Genomic DNA, 18,508 nt, shown 5'->3' on the forward strand with positions numbered 1-18,508 from the left:
GGAGATCGTCTTTTGGCAGCGTGAAAAAAACACAAGAAAAACAAAACGCACAACCTTGTGCAACAATGTAAACAGTCTGTGTTACAACTAACCCGCGTTATTTTTTCCCCCGCGCGCCCCGACTAAAAATAGATGTTCCTTCAAGTAGTGCACTATTTAATGGTATGGGGGCTATTTCGGACATGGCCAATGTCAGGTAGAGAATGTTAAACTCCCTACAATCCGAGTGTTTTAGTTTTTGCATGGGTGTTTAATTCTACTAAATATTAAAATTGGGTCTTTTTAAATTCTTTATTCTTTTTAGACGGATGCTCAGAAAAACTCATCTGGCCAAAGCTCAAAATCTGATCTTGAGGGTAAAAAGCACGAATTTCTACACCACTATAATATATTATATGATCACTGGCTTGTATTGCTTGTATTGGTGACAAATAACATTTGTTTTTCCACCAGATGGTTCTTCTTTGTGTGATATTAGCACTGGAGCGAATGAGAAAAGTTTGGCTCTGGACATGGACATTCACACTAAGTTTTCTGTTTGGGTTTCGTTCTATGAAATCTACAACGAGAACATTCACGATTTGCTGGAACAGCAAGCGAACAACGCCTCACGTAGAATAAACCTCCGTCTTTGTCAGGACGTCAAAGGCAACTCATTTATCAAAGGTAATCGACCACCTGCTTTTATATTTCAAGCAACAAGAAATGTCCTTGGAACAGCTATGATTACCACAATAAGGGATATTACTCTTTTAAACAATTAATAACATACAGTTTCATGCATAATTGCAATCTTTCTTTATAAAATCAATTCACCAATACAATACAAAACTCTTATTGCAGTGGGTTTGTGGGCTGTGATTTATGGTACTGTCTTTGTGCAATAACTAAAAATGGCCAGTGGGTGGTGCTAGTACAACAACAAAAACTTGACAAAAACAGCATTCCAACGTTCCCATGTACAAAACTCATATACTATTCCTCACATTGGTTGTTTCAAACCCATATGACTTTACAGTTAAAAAAACACAATGAGATGTCATGGTTGTTTTTTATGCAGTAACCATGTATGACGCTGTGCATGTGTTATAATACAGTACATTTTTTAAAGGTGAGGAAAACACAGATATAAGTTATAGTAATTACTTATGGAATGGACATCTGCCTTTTAGTCCACCTTTGCACATTTGTGAAAGTAGCAGCAATTGATTTTGTATTTCAAAATGAACTGATTCAGTGAAAAGATGAAGGATGTGATCATAATATGAGAATAAAACCTTTTTAGGCAATTTAAGCAAGAATTAACAAGTATGCGACCTAGTCTGTGAAAACCCAGCTAGAGTATTTTTTGTTATTTGCCATTTTCTGCATTAAAACTCATCTTGTATAATGTAAAGAACATTCTGGTCCCATACACACTGCATATTAATTTGGTTGTCACCTTCTAATGCTTAACCCTGTTCTGTACACACACACAGTTCAGTAATTTACGGGACTGACAACCGCATTCTACAACCGAATTTACTCCCGCAAAATGTGGCCTTGTACACACTGCATATAAGTTTAGTTGTCACTCCACCTTTTAATGCTTAATTCTGTTCTGTACACACACAGTTCAGTAATATATGGGTCAGAGCAAGCGCCCTCTTTTTAAAGTTTATGCTAATATGACAGTTAACAGCAAAAGAGCGCTCACGCTTCAATATTTGATTGACAAGACAGCTGACTCGGTGGTTGCTTAGCAATATGAAAAGCCACGTCGCACTGCTCTTTTTTAAAAAAGGCAGTGCGTCGCGCCTTGCGTTTGCAAACGTTTAAAGCGCTTTTGGTGTGACTGGCCCCTTATGCTGCGTTCAGACCAGCTGCGGTAGAGGCGTCAAGCCCGAGTGATTTCAATGTTAAGTCTATGTAAAGACGCGTTGGCGCATGTCTGGAGGTCTCGTGGCGCAAATGTTTAGCGCAGCGCGGTAGACGCGATTCCACCTCATTCGCACGTCTACTTTGCACAAATTGAGCGTTGCCGCGGGAGTTGGAAAATTTGAACTTTGGGCGAAAAACGCACCACGTTAACCAATCAGGAGCTTGCTCTAGTAGTGACGTGATAACAGGAAGCGAGCGCAAAAGCCTATGGAAGTCCCTCCCATGACGCCAATTTCTGCGTGAATGTCTCGATGACTAGAATTTCACACGCAAATCAAGCGAGTAAACTCAAAATGTTCAAGGGGCAAACTAGATGCGGTAGACACGAATTTGACGCCTCAAACGTGGCTGGTGTGCCCCCATAAAACGCATTCAATACACAATGCCAAGATGGAGGTTTATTGCAAAACATGACGCTATTAAATTATTTTGGTCAAAGCTGTGAATGATAAACACGCGAGACGGCAGAACGTTGCTATGACAATCTCTGAGTCAATCATCATATTTTCGGGAGTGAGTCTTGTTCCGTACACGAAAAGAACATATAGGGCATTCACTCCCACATTTAAATGCGGTTGTCACTTCCGAAAGTTTGCAGTGTGTACGAGGCCTCTGTGAAAGTACAACACTGCTGACTTAATGACCAAGTAAGGTCTTGTCAGAGATTGAAATTAAAGTGAAATCAGTGTCTGAAGTCAAAGTTTGATGATCCTAATTAGTTCATGAGACATAAGTTTGGATTTCACAGACAGGGTCACACATAAGACTGGTGCATGGTGTTGGTGTTTAAGAGTAACAAAGTGAGCCTTTGCTGTATTATCCTACAGATCTGAAGTGGGTGCAGGTGAGCAGTGCTGATGAAGCATTTAAAGTGATGAAACTGGGCAAGAGGAATCAGAGTATCTCCAGCACTAAACTCAACCTTCTCTCCAGCAGAAGGTAAACATGACCCACTCATTGTGTTATGTCAAGCTGGTTCAGTACAGTTTAAATTGAATGGTGGATTGAATTCTTTCTCCATCTTTCTATCTGATTTAATGTTCTTGTTCCCTCTTATTTTAAGTCACAGTATTTTCTCAGTCCGGATTCTGAAAGTTGAGGATGTGGGAATACCCAGAGTGGAGTCAGTCAGCGAGTGAGTCTGTTTGTCCTGATCTGAGCTATCTGCAAGCTGTTTGTTTGTTTGTTGAGTTTCTGAAAGCATGTTGTGGTTTCAGGTTGGCACTGTGTGATCTGGCCGGATCCGAACGGTGTGCTAAAACCCAAAATATAGGTGATCGTCTGAAAGAGGCAGGAAACATCAACACCTCACTGCTTAGCCTGGGAAAATGCATCAATGCACTTCGAAATAGCCAACAGTCTAGGTACTGTATACATGTTTCTTTCTCTTTTTTATTCTTTATTTCCTTCTTTTAATTTAAATGATTTGTTTTTATTTCCAGACAGCACGTTCCGTTTCGAGAGAGTAAACTCACTCACTATCTGCAGGGCTATTTCACTGGCCGAGGTAAAGCCTGCATGATTGTAAATATTAACCAATGCGCATCCATGTATGATGAAACACTCAACGTACTCAAGTTCTCTGCTGTGGCACAGAAGGTTTGTGATGCGTCTGCCCCTGTACTTTGCTCTTTATTTGTTACAGCTTGTTTTATTACCTGGCTATTTCATAAACTTTTTTCAAAATATGTTAGCTTATAATCATATTCTTGCACCAAAATATTTGTATAATAGGTGAAGATTTAGCTTGTGTCTGATATAGATAATTCTGTATCTCATGCATTAGGTGGTGGTCCTCACCCCCATTGCTGTACCAGTGGTGGTGAAAAGGAGTGCCAGAGAAGTGTCCTTCATCATCAATAATGTTGATCGCCGGCAACTGCGACGCAGCTCACTGGTGGGTTGGGACCCCAGCCTTGAGGATGTCCAGGAAGATTCTGACACTGAGGAGGAAGATGAAGAGCAAAGCGAAGTGGAGAACACTATACTGGACACTGAAGAGGAGGGGAAAGAAACAGTCCTGCTTGATAAAGAGATTTATGAGGTTCAGCACCTTAATTGTATGATACATTACCAAAGTGAAATTAATTATCCTTTTTGGGATATTCTCATAACCTTGTCAGGTAAACAGGTTGGATTGTCTTGTTTTGCAATTTTTTTATCCATTGTGACACATTCTCTATTCTGAATATTTATGTAATTAGAATATTGAAAAAACTCTTACTTACATTTAGCAGACGCTTTTATCCAAAGTGACTTACAAATGAGCTAAACAATAGAAGCAAAGAACAACACAAAAAAGCAATACATAAGTGCAATAAAACTAGTCACATCAAGCCTAACACAGTATATGAAGCTAAAGTTGGTTGTGTTTTTTTTTTAAGAGCAGAAAAGAAAAGGATAGAAAACAGATTATTGAGATGTATTAGTGAGCCAGGTGTTACGAAAGAGATGGGTTTTTAGCTGATTCTTAAGGGGATCGCACACCAGCCGCACCACGTCGCGCCTAGGAGAATTCGGCCGGTGTGCGATCCCCTTTAAAGATGCCTACAAAATCAGCAGATCTTGTCGCATGATTGCGATTTATTTATTTTTTTCCTTTTTTGGTTATGGCACCACAAGACGTTGCTCGTTGGCAGAGCGCAGGGATCTAGAGGGTACATAAGTCTGTATAAGCGAGTGAAAGTGAGAGGGTGCTGAGTCCGTGGTGGACCCAGACCAGGAGCAGAGCCTCCTATAGTCGTTCGTATCAAATTCAATGTAACTTGACAAAGAGAGGAGTGATGTGCACTAGAGCCCGACCGATATGCATTTTTTGGGACCGATACAGATATTAGGGAGTAAAAAAAAGACCGATAACGATATATCGGCCGATATTCTTTATGTGCATTTTATAGTACAGTACACATATACTACAGTATATTATACTACAATAGGCTACTGTACATATAATACACTATATACATTAACAGAATATACTATATATAAATACTTTTTTGCAATGATCACTCTATGATCACACCACAAATGTTGTGATCAAACACTTAAAATGACGTTACAAAGATATGTAATATAGGCAGGTGTGTTTTACAAGTTAACAATAAACTTTATTATCCAAAATGATTCTGATATAAGTGCACAAAACAGTAAACTTGACTTAGTATAAATAACTTTAAAACACAAACAAAACAAAATACATATAACTTAAATCATTGTCAGTTTTGACGAGAATAATGTTATATTGGGCTTATTTTAAAAAATGGAAACTTATAAAGTCATTGTTTATTAGCTTTACATTAAGTTATGTACTTCACAAAATAATTAAAAACTTACCGTTCAGACGACAATGCTTGACTTACTGACAACATACTGATGTAGGCTTATGTTTAATGTACTGCACAACGTTTTTATGACGCGAACCCATAGTGTTCTGCCGGGACTTTAAACTTTTATAAAACTAAAGCGTCTGCTCTCCGCCTCTTTTATTAAGCGAGGGTGTAAAGTTGCGCGAGCTTATTTAATCAGTTGGCTTGAAATGAGCATGTTTGGTAACAGCACAAGCAGCTGTACTCCCACAGACTGTGCGTCAGTTTATACGCGTCCTTTCTCCGCCTCGCGTTATTTCTCCCGCTTGCGTTTTAAACAACTCGCAAGTGGACAAAAGAGACGGATTAAAAACACTAAAACTAAACGGGAATGTGTCTCTCTCGCCCACTTATAATCCAATCGACCAAAGCGCGTCTTAATACCAGCTGTAAAATGTTGTGAAGAAACCGCGTGACTGCCGCCACCTGAACTGAGAGACTGACTGACTGAAGTGAAGGGGCGGGGGATTGGCTGGTGTCACTCCAGTGAGTGACTTGGGTCGCCATTAGCAACCAGTATGGCGCGCTCTGCTGGACAAACAAGTACTTACATCTTTCAAAAGCATTTAATGTTTTGTGTAAGGAACGTTCATATCGGCTTCATATCTGCGGCTTATACGCCGATACAGATATATCTTCAACATGCTCATATCGGCCGATAAAATCGGCAAAACGATAAATCGGTCGGGCTCTAATGTGCACTCTCTTTGGCTCATTGAAGACCACTCTTGCCGCTGCATTTTGGATCATCTGTAGAGGTTTAGTTGTGCTGGCCGGGAGTCTGGCAAGTAGTGCATTGCAATAGTCCAGTCTGGACAGGACAAGAGTGTATCATGCTCCGATAGGAAAGGTCTAATTTTCCTTAGGTTGTAAAGGATAAATATAAGGGACCTGGCGGTGTTGGCGACATGATCTATTAAGCTAAGCTGATCATCAATTACCACTCAGGTTTCTGGCTGTCCTGGAAGGTGTAATGGTCGACGAACCTAGTTGAATCGGATGGGTTGTGATGAATCGTTGGGTCAGACAAGATCACAAGCAGTTCTGTCTTTGCTAGGTTCAGCTGTAGATGATGATCCTTCATTCAGAGTGAAATGTCACTCTGGAAACTATTGGATCCTCACGGACTAGGGTGGAATGACAAGCGGAGTTGTGTGTCATCTGCATGGCAGTGGTAGAAAAGCCATGTTTCTGAATGAGAGAACCAAGGGATGTAGTGTATATGGAAAAGAGCAGTGGTCCAAGCACTGAGCCCTGAGGTACCCCAGTATTGTGACATTTGGACTCTAAATTACCTAACCTGGGTACGACTAGAACCATAGTAGTGCTGTTCCAGTGACACACATAGCCTCGAGGGTCGACAGGAGGATGTAGTGATTGACAGTGTCAGAAGCGGCAGATAGATCCAATAGAATCAGTACAGATGATTAATGACACTTTTCCATTCCATAGTACCCCACAGGTGGGGTCGTGTAAGCTCACTTAACTTTGACATGGTTAGCTTTTCTATTGAGTTTAGAACCACTTCAGAGTGTGAGGAATTATAGGTGTGTCTTATATTTTTAGTGGGAAAGCTCCCAAAAGTAAGCTGATCCATCCCAAACCGTGGGGTACTATGCAATGGAAAGCGCCATTAGAGGCTGACTTTGCCTGCTTAGGGCTTAAATGACAGAGTAGTGCAGTCTCTGTGGAGTGACCACTCTTGAAGCCAGACTGATTGCTCTCTAGGAGGTTATTTTGCATGAAAAATTAGGAAAGCTGGTCAAACACAACACTCAAGAGTCTTTGCAATGAAGGCGAGGAGAGATACCAGTCGATAGTTTTCTAACATTGCAGGATTAAGTGTGAGTTTTTTTAGAAGTGGGGTTATATGGGCCTCTTTAAAAGCTGTGGGTAATGTACCAGTGAAGAGAGAGGAGTTGATAATGTTGATGAATGCAGGGAGAGGATGTGACCTGAAGGAATGGGAATGGGATCTAGGGGGCAGGTAGATGGGTGGTTAAAAGCAAATACCTTGGAAATGTCAGCTTCAGAGAGGAGAGAGAAAGACTGGAGCCAGCAGGCATTAGGAGTTTGGGCATGTGCAAGAGGCGGCAGCACAGAGAAATGACTGCTGATTGCATTGGTTTCTTTACAAATAATTATTCTGATGTCGTATTTTTATTTAAAATTTCACTCAAATTGTTATACTGGTAATATAATTATAATTAATTTAAAAAGTCAGAGTGTACAAATTGTTGACACTTGTATTGATTTATATATGTCAGTGAGGTTTCTGGTTTACAACTAAAGCATTTTTGTTTATATGTAAAGGCCCAGCTGCAGTTTATAGAGGAGATTCAGCAGCAATTGAGGAAAGAGAAAGCCGAACACTTGACTCTCGAGGCACGTGTTCGAGAAGAAATCACAAAAGAATTCTCTGAGCTCATCTCCCAGATGCAGGAGGATTACAGGTCAGAGATCACATGTGCTCACACCATTCAATTATGTGTAATTATGGCAAATAAGGAGTCTTTGTGTTTTCGATGACCCCTTTTCTTGCCCATCTTTTACCCTCTTAGTGAGCGCATATCCAGAGAGCGGGAGTTAATTGAGGAACGGTGCGAACGAAGATTGGAAATTTTCAAAAACCTAGTGGGAAAAACAGTCACGGAAGATGACCGTGTGGATTCAACAGGGACGAAATCAGAGGTGCTGTATAAAATTCAACAATTGAAATGTTATCAGATGTGTTTGTGGCCTCTCTAAAATCAATTGGTGCCCTTGTAAATATTTATTTGTAGGAGGAGACCCATGTATCTCTGGACAGCATGCTTGACTCTATTAGTACTGACCTGGTTGGAATCAGAGAAGATGCCCAGGCTGCCCAGTCCTGCCTGGTGACCTCTGACCCCTCTGTGACACTACATGACCTTGAGAAAAAGGTCACTGAACTCTCAAAACAGCTCAGTGAGGCTCAGAGTCACCTGTCACTCAAAACACACGGTGAGAAACCACTGATTGTGTGAAACCTTGCACCTGCAAAATGCCCAGCAGGTTTCCACAGAATCTGAATACTGGCATTCACAAATTTCGGCACACCCCCACAGCTTGTTATATAAAATATGATTATATTTTTGTTAAATGTTCATCTACCAAAAACCGTATACTAATTTAATCCAATTCAGAATCATGGCTTGGGTTGATTACTTTGAAATGCCTTTGTACTTCAAGGGTACCTTGATTATAAAGACTTGTATGCTTTAATACTTTGTTTTCTACTACTAAAAAATCCTTGGGTAGTTTATTCTTTTAGAAATTCCAATAAATAATACTTATTTCAACCTATGGAGGCCACCATTATGTTCTGTGTGTAGTGCATTCTGGGCCAAAGACCTATAAAGGTTGCAGTGGAATATTGCAACATTTTATTGTTGTAAATACAATTGTATCTTCTATAAAGTTCTTGCACAGACACCGTTGGTTTTGCTGCCATCAACTTTCATTATGCATTTATAGCTGTCATCCTCTGTTTGACGTCATTTTGCAATCTACTGACAGAAGAATTGTTTACCATGTTAACTCACTGTAGTGATAATAGAACTGGTTTGGCCTTTCTAGTGAATTTTTTTTCAAAGCTATGACATTTGCATTGTTTTAACTTTACATTCATATAGCCAATGCTAGTCTATAAAGCCATACATGTGTTTATAGTCGTGGTACCCTTTATATAACTTGCTAAAAGTTTTGTTAAATGTATCACACTTTACCTTCCTTGGCTTTCTAATCGTTTGATCTAACACCAAGCCATATATCCAAACAGAGCTGGAGACCCAGAGTCAACTGTCAGATGAACTGGAAGAGATGAAGAAGGTAATAGAAAAGCTTTTCAAAGAAAAGTGATAACTATAACTTTATCCAAAGTTGCTTACAGCGCTTTCAGGGAATTCATTACAGTAGGTGTATTTCCTGGAAATTGAACCCATTTTTGCAGGGTAGCACATTGGTCTCCAACATGGTGCACGCACGAAGTCTGTTAGTTGCCTGCCAAAGCACTACTAATAGCCTGATATATATATACACTCACCTAAAGGATTATTAGGAATACCATACTAATACTGTGTTTGAACCCTTTGCCTTCAGAACTGCCTTAATTATATGTGGCATATTCAACAAGGTGCTGAAAGCATTATTTAAAAATGTTGGCCCATATTGATAGGATAGCATCTTGCAGTTGATGGAGATTTGTGGAATGCACATCCAGGGCACAAAGCTCCCATTCCACCACATCCCAAAGATACTCTATTGGGTTCAGATCTGGTGACTGTGGGGGCCATTTTAGTACAGTGAACTCATTGTCATGTTCAAGAAACCAATTTGAAATGATTTGAGCTTTGTGATATGGTGCATTATCCTGCTGGAAGTAGCCATCAGAAGATGGGTACATGATGTTCATAAAGGGATGGACATGGTCAGAAACAATGCTTAGGTAGGCCCCGGCATTTAAACAATGCCCAATTGGCACTAAGGGGCCTAAAGTGTGCTAAGAAAACATCCCCCACATTATTACACCACCAGCCTGCACAGTGGTAACAAGGCATGATGTATCCATGTTCTCATTCTGTTTACGCCAAATTCTGACTCTACCATCTGAATGTCTCAACAGAAATCGAGACTCATAAGACCAGACAAAAATTTTCCAGTCTTTAACTGTCCAATTTTTGTGAGTTTGTGCAAATTGTAGCCTTTTTTTTGTAGTGGAGATGAGTGGTACCCGGTGGGGTCTTCTGCTGTTGTAGCCCATCCGCCTCAAGGTTGTGCGTGTTGTGGCTTCACAAATGCTTTGCTGCATACCTCGGTTGTAATAGTGGTTATTTCAGTCAAAGTTGCTCTTCTATCAGCTTGAATCAGTCGGCCCATTCTCCTCTAGCATCAACAAGGCATTTCCGCCCACAGGACTGCCACATACTGGATGTTTTTCCATTTTCACACCATTCTTTATAAACCCTAGAAATGGTTATGTGTGAAAATCCCAGTAACTGAGCAGATTGTGAAATACTCAGACCGGCCCGTCTGGCACCAACAACCATGCCAAGCTCAAAATTGCTTAAATCACCTTTCTTTCCAATTCTGACATTCAGTTTGGATATATATTATTATTATTATTATTATTATTATTATTATTATTATTATTTATATATATATATATTATATATTTTTTAAAACAATGGTAACACATATCAGCAAGTAAAATTAAAATAAAAATCAACAAGTTTGAGTAGACTATATTAAAAAGTAGCCCTCCAGATGGTTTTATCTATTGTAATAGCCCTTGCTCACTAAAAGGTTGGAGACCCCTGGTCTAGCATTATAATAAAGGATTTGCATGGGTCACTTTCTCTTCAAAAAATATAAGTTGTGTCTTGTTCTGTTGGTTTTAGACTCTGGAGAGCCACAAGCAAAGACAATCGGAGCTAAGTGAAATCTGCAGCCAGAAAGACGAGATCATCTCCGAACTCCAAAAAGCTTTGGACCATCATGTAGAAAGTACTGCTAAGGATGTGAGTGTAAACCTAAAAAGAATTACATTTTGAAATGGATAAAAGTAATTGTTTTATGAATAGTTAATACTATTACATTACAAAATCAGCGCAGTACATGTTCTTGTTTCTTTGTGGATTTGTAGAGATCTCTGATCGACTCCATCAAAAAGGAGATTATCCATCTCAAGACATCTCATTGCACATGTTCAGAACAGAGGCCCAGCTCACGGTTCGAAAGCAGAAAGCGACGTCAAGAGGGGGAGGGGCTTGATGGGCAGCCCCCTCTCAAGAAAGGTATAGACTCCGCCCCATCTGCTGATAATTGCCTCCCAGCTTTTGTCACGACCAGAGGAGCAGGTCGGGTCAAAAATCGTCGATACCTCCACGGTCGAAAGCGTCTCTCTGGAATAAAGAAATAATTGTGAAATTGTGTTACCAAAATGTTATCAGTGCGTGATAAGCTTTGTTTCTTAATGCTTCTATGAAGTGTACTGTTTTTATCAGATCAACTGAATAAAGAAAGATATTTATTTTGCTCATGGAAAACAACATAATGAACAAGTCAAATAAGGGGGTAGTCTCACACAATGATGCACATCATATGATTTCACATTTAAATGCCCTGCCAGAATAAAACTGAAAATGTGTTTGTTTACACCCCCATGTGCAAGAGGCAACAAATTGGGAATGTCTGGATAAGACAAACTAATTTGCATATTAAGCAATATTTTAATTGCAACATAATACAATTTTTTATTAAGCACACATAAATATTCTATTATTGCATGCTTAATAGTCATAAGACCACATCACCCATATACCTAAACAAATATTCATAATATTTATAGGTCCCCTGGAGGCCTCCACAGTCCAAGAAGACACTGGAGATAATGGGTCTCAAGACTCCGCCCACCTTGAGGTCAAAGGTCAGCTTGAATGTTGTCATATTGAATCGAGACAGAAAGATAAGCGGATCACAGATCTGGAGCAGGAATGCCACACTTTGAAAGTCTGCATTGAGGAGTTAAAGTCAAAGCTGGAGGAAACAAGTTTAGATGAGCATTTTCAACACGAGAAGGATTACAAAAGCAAAACAAAGCTAGCATCTGTGGAGACCAAACCTATGATGAAAGTAATGGATCAAAGCAATTTGAAGGCAGAGGTTGTATCCATGGAGACAAGCCACAGCAACACTACACTTTTAGAAAGTGTTTATCAAGAACTGGCCACTGCGAAGTCTCTAATAACTAAGCAGGATCATGAAATGGGAGAAAAGAACAAACTTATTAAAACACTTGAACAGGAAATTACACTACTGAAACAGGAAGTTGAAAATTTTGCAGTGCTGCAGAGGGACTTCAAGCTTTGTCGTGAGGAGTTGACAGCCACACAACAGGAGAGGGATAGAAAATATGAGAGAATAAAGATCCTGGAAAACCAACTAAATAAGCTTCATTCCACTTCCTCTGAAAACCTATCAGCTGCTAATAATAACCTTAATAACGTTAACTCTGAAGTCACAACCCTTCATGGGGTCATAGCTGAGCTGGAGGAGAAGGTCAAATGCCTTCAAAAAGAGAAAGAAGACAGAGACATGGGGATAGCACAAAATAAAGCGGGGCCAATCAACCAGCTGAAGAACCCTAATGATGTTGTATCTAAAAACAAGGAGCTTAATGATCAGATCAATTTCACACAGGAGGCCAATCTGGTAGAGAAGGAGAAAGCCCTAGCGTTAAAAGAGGCTCAGCTCTCAGCACTGCAGAAGAGTCTCAAAGAAGCTCAGGAGCGTCTGGAAGAAGAGGAGACGCAAGCGGTGCAGGAGGCTCGCAAGAGGGAGGTGGAGAGGAGGAGAGAGCTGTTGGCTGTGGCAGAGGAGGCCATTGCTCAGAAAGATGCAGAACTGCAGAAGAGACAAGAAGAGATTAACCGGTTAGTTGCCTTCCATATGAATTGGTATTTTCTAAAACACAAAATTATATTGCTCCAAAGTACAAGATGAGTAATTTCAATGATTGTTTCAGGTATAGTACAAGTTCAGTTTTATTAAGCACTATTTCAGTGGCCATAGAAAATAATTTGACTTATCCATTAGTTTGTCAAATGAAATGTAATGCACTTTCACAATTAAAGAATACTTATGTAAGGCATTGCACCAGAATAAATGTGACCCTGCCTGTGAAATCCAAGCTAAAGTCACATCATCTAATTATTAGGTTTGATTTCACTTTAATTTCAGTTTTTGACATGGCTTTACTCAGTCTGTATTAAAGATATCAAAGTGATATTTTCAGAGAATGTTTTCTACATACATAGGATGATTTAATGTAGAAAACAGTAAATCACACACAGTTTTGGGGGTTTTACAGGCAGGGTCACAAATGTTAATCCACCGTTTTGAAAGCATCTATATTATTGATAAATATTCTCAATATTTCCTCAACTCATGTTGTTATCTTTCAGATGGAACACAAAAGTATAAATGTTTGATTTATTATATTCTTAAATTTTTTTAACACATTACAAAAACAAAGTTTGCTCTGTTCTGCTGTAAAACACTGAAATGTTTTGTTGTAAGTGCAATTTTGGCTTGTTTTTTACCAGCTGAGGGAACCATCAGTCACGTTATTTTACATGAATCCTTTTTACTGATTATGAAAATGGTCCTTTTGTTTTGAATTCAAGTAAATAGCAGTTTTAGTTGTGATTACTTGCATAAAAAAATCTTATTTTGCAATCAGTCTACATTTTGGTTAACAAAAGTGAATCATACTTGGCATTAGCTTACTGTAATCACTTATGGCCAGCTTCCCAGACAGTTTAGATTAAAGGGACATTCCACGGTTTTTAACATATACTCATTTTCCAGCTCCCCTAGAGTTAAACATTTGATTTTTACAGTTTTGGAATCCATTCAGCTGATATCCGGGTCTGGCGCTACCAATTTTAGCATAGCTTAGCACAATTCATTGAATCTGATTAGACCATTAGCATCGCACAAAAAAATAACCAAAGCTATTTAAGCTATTCTAAACAGTGTTTCCCACAGGATTTTGAGAGACTGTGGTGGTGATGACGTCACCAGCTAATTAGCATATGTGACATCATCATGTCATGTTTGCGTTTGATCTAGTGTTGGCACCTGAAAATATGTTTCACTTCTACTCTTTGATCTGTATTATATATCAAATTATATTTTAAGCCGAATTAAGCTGTTTTAAATAATGAAATAAAAATGAAAATAGGAATCATGAAAATTCTATTTGTGGGGGCCAGTGTTGATTCTGTGGTGGGCCACCACAAATAAATCAATGTATGGGAAACACTGCTAAAGGTGATAGCGCCAGAACCGGAGATCAGCTGAATGGATTCCAAAATTGTAAAAATCTTAATGTTTAAATGTAGGGGAGCTGGAAAATTAGTATATTTTTTTAAAAAAGGTGGAATGTCCCTTTAAGCTAGGACTAGATCTTAGTTATGGTAGGAAATTTAAGTTTTTTTTAAACATACCTTACAAAATCATTACTGGTGTCCATCTTTAGACAAAACAATAGCACTGATATATTTTAAATATATGTCAGTGCAAGTTGTTATAAGTTAAAGGTGACATAGAATGATTGAACGGGGTATTTATCCTTGTTCTGTATGTGACATGTAGACAAAAAAAATTTGTTTGGGTCTGTAATGCCTTAGAACAGTGGTTCTCAACTCCAGTCCTCGTGACCCACTACTCTGCATATTGTGCATGTCTCCCTTATTTAACACACCTGATTCAGATCATCAGCTCGTTAGGATAGATTCCATGAACTGAACTGAGTGTGTCAGATATGAGAGACATCCAAAATGTGCAGAGCAGCGGGTCACAAGGACTGGAGTTGAGAACCACTGCCTTAGAAGCTTCCTAAAAACCTCTCTCAGATAGCTCTATTAGGGTGGGGTATTTTAAACAAGTGGTTTTGCACCTATTTGGCTCCCCCTACTGGCTTAACTTGCAATCTCATTACTGATTGGCTGACTTTGCTGCCACTCAAAAAATGTAGCCAATTATTTTAAAGTGGAGGGGCAGTGAGATGCCTGTGATGTCATAAGCATCAGTTTTTCAGATCGGGCCGTTTTCTGGCTGACATTTCTAAAAGAGGAATTTCTATGAGACTGAGATGTTTAGCATGTTTAGCACTTTTTGTATGTTTGTGAATGCGGGTAGACTACCATTATTCAACAAAGACAAGATAAAATGGTTTTTCATTCTCTGTCCCCTTTAAGACAACTCATAGTCTGGGATTAGCTTAAGCCCTGTCTGGGAAACCGCTTATAGTGTGTCTGAGCACTATCCTCAGAAAGTTTGTATTTAAATGCACTTGCTCGGTTGATCTGTCAAAGATATTGTACCTGATAGCTACATTTTTAAGATTAATGATCTTCCCACACAAAAGACAGTGATTTATTTGAGTCATTTAACAGCCTTTTTTGTTATTTATTGTAGGTACTATCAGCCGTTTCCCCTACTGAAAGTCACTTGCACTGTTTTTAATCACGTTTATAAATGATTGTTAGAATAATGTCTAGTATTGACTCAGATTAACTTTATTGTTATGTTTTTTTTCTTCACCCAGGTTGAAGGAAGAGATTAAAACTAGCGAGCAAAAGGTGAACAGTCTGACAGTCGACCTGCGCAGGAAAGATGATGATTCATCAGATATTCGAGAGAAACTTTGCGACTCAAAAAAGCAGATACAGCAGGTGCAGAAAGAGGTGAGAAATCACTCATCCCGAAACTTCATCTTCTGTGCCGAAATGTGTCATATCTTGAATTGAGCCTAACTGACCTTTATGCGCTTTCATAGATCTCTTCAATGCGCGATTCAGAAAAATCTTTAAGACTGAAGCTCAGCGATTTAGAAAAGATTAAATTGCAACTTCAGAATGAGATCGCGAGCAGGGACCGTGTCATCCAACAGCTGAAAGCCGTAAGCATCATATAGCGATGAATACCAAAATACATGTCCTCACTGTCTCACTGCTTTTTGTTAGAATTAAAATATTAAGTAATTTTTCATTGATCTCAAATAGGAACGATCTTCAAATTCCAAATCAGAAGAACATCTGTTACTCCATCAAAAAGCATCTAATGGTATGTGAATTATTAAACATATTTACTTCCTCATTAGTGTGTGTTTGATCATCTGCTGTAATGCACTGCTTGTGTTTAATAGTTTAAATGTGTTTACTGGCCCAGGCTTGTTAATATGAAAATTAATGTTAATGTTTGCTGCTGATTTTTTGTGTAGATTTGCAGGAGCGTGAGCGTGTTATAGAAGACATGCGTTTGGCTCTGACAGAACAGGAAGAAACGCAGACACAGTTGGATCTGGAGTTAGAAAACAGAGAGGCTCAGATAAATGAGCTCACACGGGGTATGAGACTAAATAGATAAAACCGCATCAATGAAACATAATTGTACAGCAGTGGACATTGTATGATTAAATAGATAATGTATCTGAAAATTGTCATAATTTACTCACACATTTTAGTCCAAATCTGCGTGGTGTTGTTTTTCTGTTTAACACAGCAGTTGGAATTTATTTTAAAGAGCCCCTATTGTCCGTTTCATGATTTTACATTTCTTTCTGTAATGGCGCTTTTTCATTGCACGGTACCCCATGGGTCAGGTTGTGTCAGCTCAACTTTTTTGGCTTGCTTAGTAGGGGTGTGACGAGATCTGTATCGCGAGATTAAGTGTGTCTCGCGAAATTTCTTGTGTAGGTGAAATTCTGGCCGTTTCTCAAATAAAAGACTGCATCCTTCGGACGTCGCATTTTTAAACTGCATTTACTTCATAAAGACTGTCTTATTAGAGACTACTAACAATTATAAAGTTTACTAATAATTTAGTTAATCGCAAATTGTTGTAATATGCTCACGACTTGCGAATGTAATGCTCAGTTAATGATCTGAAATAAACCTTAATGACGTATGCAACCTGCATATGTGACCTCCGGAGGATGCAGCTTTCTGTTTGACCCTTTTAGGGGCCAGTTACACCAAAAGCGTTTATGGCAGTTGCAGGCGCCTTTTTTAAATGATATTCTATGGGCATGGAGCGTTTGCGCGCTGTATATGCGCGCTGAGCGCCTTGCAGTTTTTGCCGGCGGCCGCAGCACGCGCCTTTGAAGGAACGCCGAGAGCGGAGAAGCGCCCGACATCATTCGCGTCTTTCCATTGTCCACTCGAATGAGGGGAGATGCGGGCTTTACGTTGTGGTGAGGGAAGTTTACAGTTGCTTTGAAGAACCGGACTCCACTCGCTCACTCTCTCCTGCGTGTTTGTGCACCTCTCACCCTCAAACAAGGTCAGAGCAAGCGTCATCTTTTTAAAGTTTCTGCTAATGTGACAGTTATCAGCAAAAGAGCGCACGCTTCAATATTTGATTGACAAGACAGCTGACTAGGTGGTTGCCTAGCAATATTAAAAGCCGCGTCGACTCGCACTGCTCTTTTTTTAAAAAGGCAGTGCGTCGCGCCTTGCGTTTCCAAGCATTTAAAGTGTGGTTGGTGTAGTTAGCCTCTTACAGTGCATGCATTATATTCTGTCTTTTACTGCATTTGCTTTTTTGTTTGGGTTTCCAATAATGTTCGTTTGGAAGCTCGTATGAAGTCTGAAACGTGTTGTGTTTGTCTGATGATCAGTGTCAGATGTGAAGTCTCAGCAGATTAAACCATCACAGAGTTTACATGATTTAATGTCTGCATGTTCATTTCTATTGTAAAGAAATGGACGTATATTAAATATTCAAATGAATTTAAACATTGTTTGGCTAAAAACAAGCGTTTCTCTCCGTCTAAAGTGAAAGTGAAGATAGCGTCCGCGAGACGAGTCAACTATCTCCCCCTGCAGGCATTTGTTATAATATATACATTATGCTTTTTATTTATACACCACAAATGTAATGTGTTTGTTAATGTAATGTTGTTTAATGTAACTTGGCTACTGCTCACTTGGGTCTATTTTTATTACCCAAAAATAACAAATTACTTCATTATCAGTTAGTAAAATAATTGTTAGGGCCAGTCCTTGATTAGTTAAAACATTTAAAAATAACATGATTTCAGTTTCTTATTCATTTATTTTATCATCGAGGGTTTCTTAAAAAGTGTAAAAATATCGTCTCGTTCTTGTGAACCCAATCTCGTGTCTCGTCTCGTCTCGTGGATTAAGTGTCTCGTCACACCCCTATTGCTTAGCTTTTCCATTGAAAAGTTTAGTACCAGTTCAGAGTGGGAGGGATTATATGCATGTCGTTATATTTGCGCTGGTTACTGCTGTGACATCATACAAAAGTGGGAGCGAGCATCGTTGGAATGCAATGTTTCCCATGCATTTATTTATGGTAAGTCCGCCCCAAAATCAAAATTGACCAGCATAAATAGATGTTTGCACATTGTGTTTATCACTATACCTCGGTCTCAGATGACAGTTTCTGTACAAACGCCCATGGTGTCGTTCGAAGTGTTCTGCTTAGTTGCAAACATGGTCTGCATTCGTGCATGCGGACGTGCTCGACGACGATGTGTTTTGGGGGGTGCCGGTTTCAGAATTGGTGATGACGGTTATGACGTGAGTGAAATGTGAGGGTTTGTAACATAACCGGGGTGGGGGTGCATTTTGTGCGTTGCAACATTCGTCCGTTATAGGACAACTGAC

The 18,508-nt window shown here is 39.3% G+C and overlaps 1 protein-coding gene and 1 long non-coding RNA gene across 5 annotated transcripts in view; one reads left to right on the forward strand and one right to left on the reverse strand.

Moving 5' to 3' along the window:
• Nucleotides 1-18,508, forward strand: part of LOC129417104 (kinesin-like protein KIF20B) — a 39,257-nt gene that overhangs the window by 3,825 nt on the left and 16,924 nt on the right. For 2 of the 4 annotated variants that reach the window (XM_073869403.1, XM_073869406.1), the window contains exons 7-24: nucleotides 305-356; nucleotides 454-666; nucleotides 2,748-2,859; nucleotides 2,984-3,055; nucleotides 3,138-3,284; nucleotides 3,363-3,519; nucleotides 3,707-3,964; nucleotides 7,590-7,738; nucleotides 7,847-7,976; nucleotides 8,069-8,270; nucleotides 9,088-9,137; nucleotides 10,706-10,825; nucleotides 10,951-11,101; nucleotides 11,656-12,739; nucleotides 15,421-15,559; nucleotides 15,652-15,774; nucleotides 15,878-15,938; nucleotides 16,096-16,221. In XM_073869403.1, the coding sequence (XP_073725504.1) occupies nucleotides 305-356; nucleotides 454-666; nucleotides 2,748-2,859; nucleotides 2,984-3,055; nucleotides 3,138-3,284; nucleotides 3,363-3,519; nucleotides 3,707-3,964; nucleotides 7,590-7,738; nucleotides 7,847-7,976; nucleotides 8,069-8,270; nucleotides 9,088-9,137; nucleotides 10,706-10,825; nucleotides 10,951-11,101; nucleotides 11,656-12,739; nucleotides 15,421-15,559; nucleotides 15,652-15,774; nucleotides 15,878-15,938; nucleotides 16,096-16,221 (3,346 nt within the window). The remainder of the gene's footprint in view (nucleotides 1-304; nucleotides 357-453; nucleotides 667-2,747; nucleotides 2,860-2,983; nucleotides 3,056-3,137; nucleotides 3,285-3,362; nucleotides 3,520-3,706; nucleotides 3,965-7,589; nucleotides 7,739-7,846; nucleotides 7,977-8,068; nucleotides 8,271-9,087; nucleotides 9,138-10,705; nucleotides 10,826-10,950; nucleotides 11,102-11,655; nucleotides 12,740-15,420; nucleotides 15,560-15,651; nucleotides 15,775-15,877; nucleotides 15,939-16,095; nucleotides 16,222-18,508) is intronic. The other 2 variants (XM_073869404.1, XM_073869405.1) reach the window with 2 other exon arrangements.
• Nucleotides 722-6,140, reverse strand: LOC141365256 (uncharacterized). Its single transcript, XR_012370467.1, has 2 exons — nucleotides 5,254-6,140; nucleotides 722-4,188 (listed from the first exon to the last, which is right to left on the reverse strand). It is a non-coding gene; the product is annotated as an uncharacterized lncRNA (long non-coding RNA).

The sequence above is a fragment of the Misgurnus anguillicaudatus genome, chromosome 7 (genome assembly GCF_027580225.2).
Source record: "Misgurnus anguillicaudatus chromosome 7, ASM2758022v2, whole genome shotgun sequence".
NCBI lineage: Eukaryota > Metazoa > Chordata > Actinopteri > Cypriniformes > Cobitidae > Misgurnus > Misgurnus anguillicaudatus.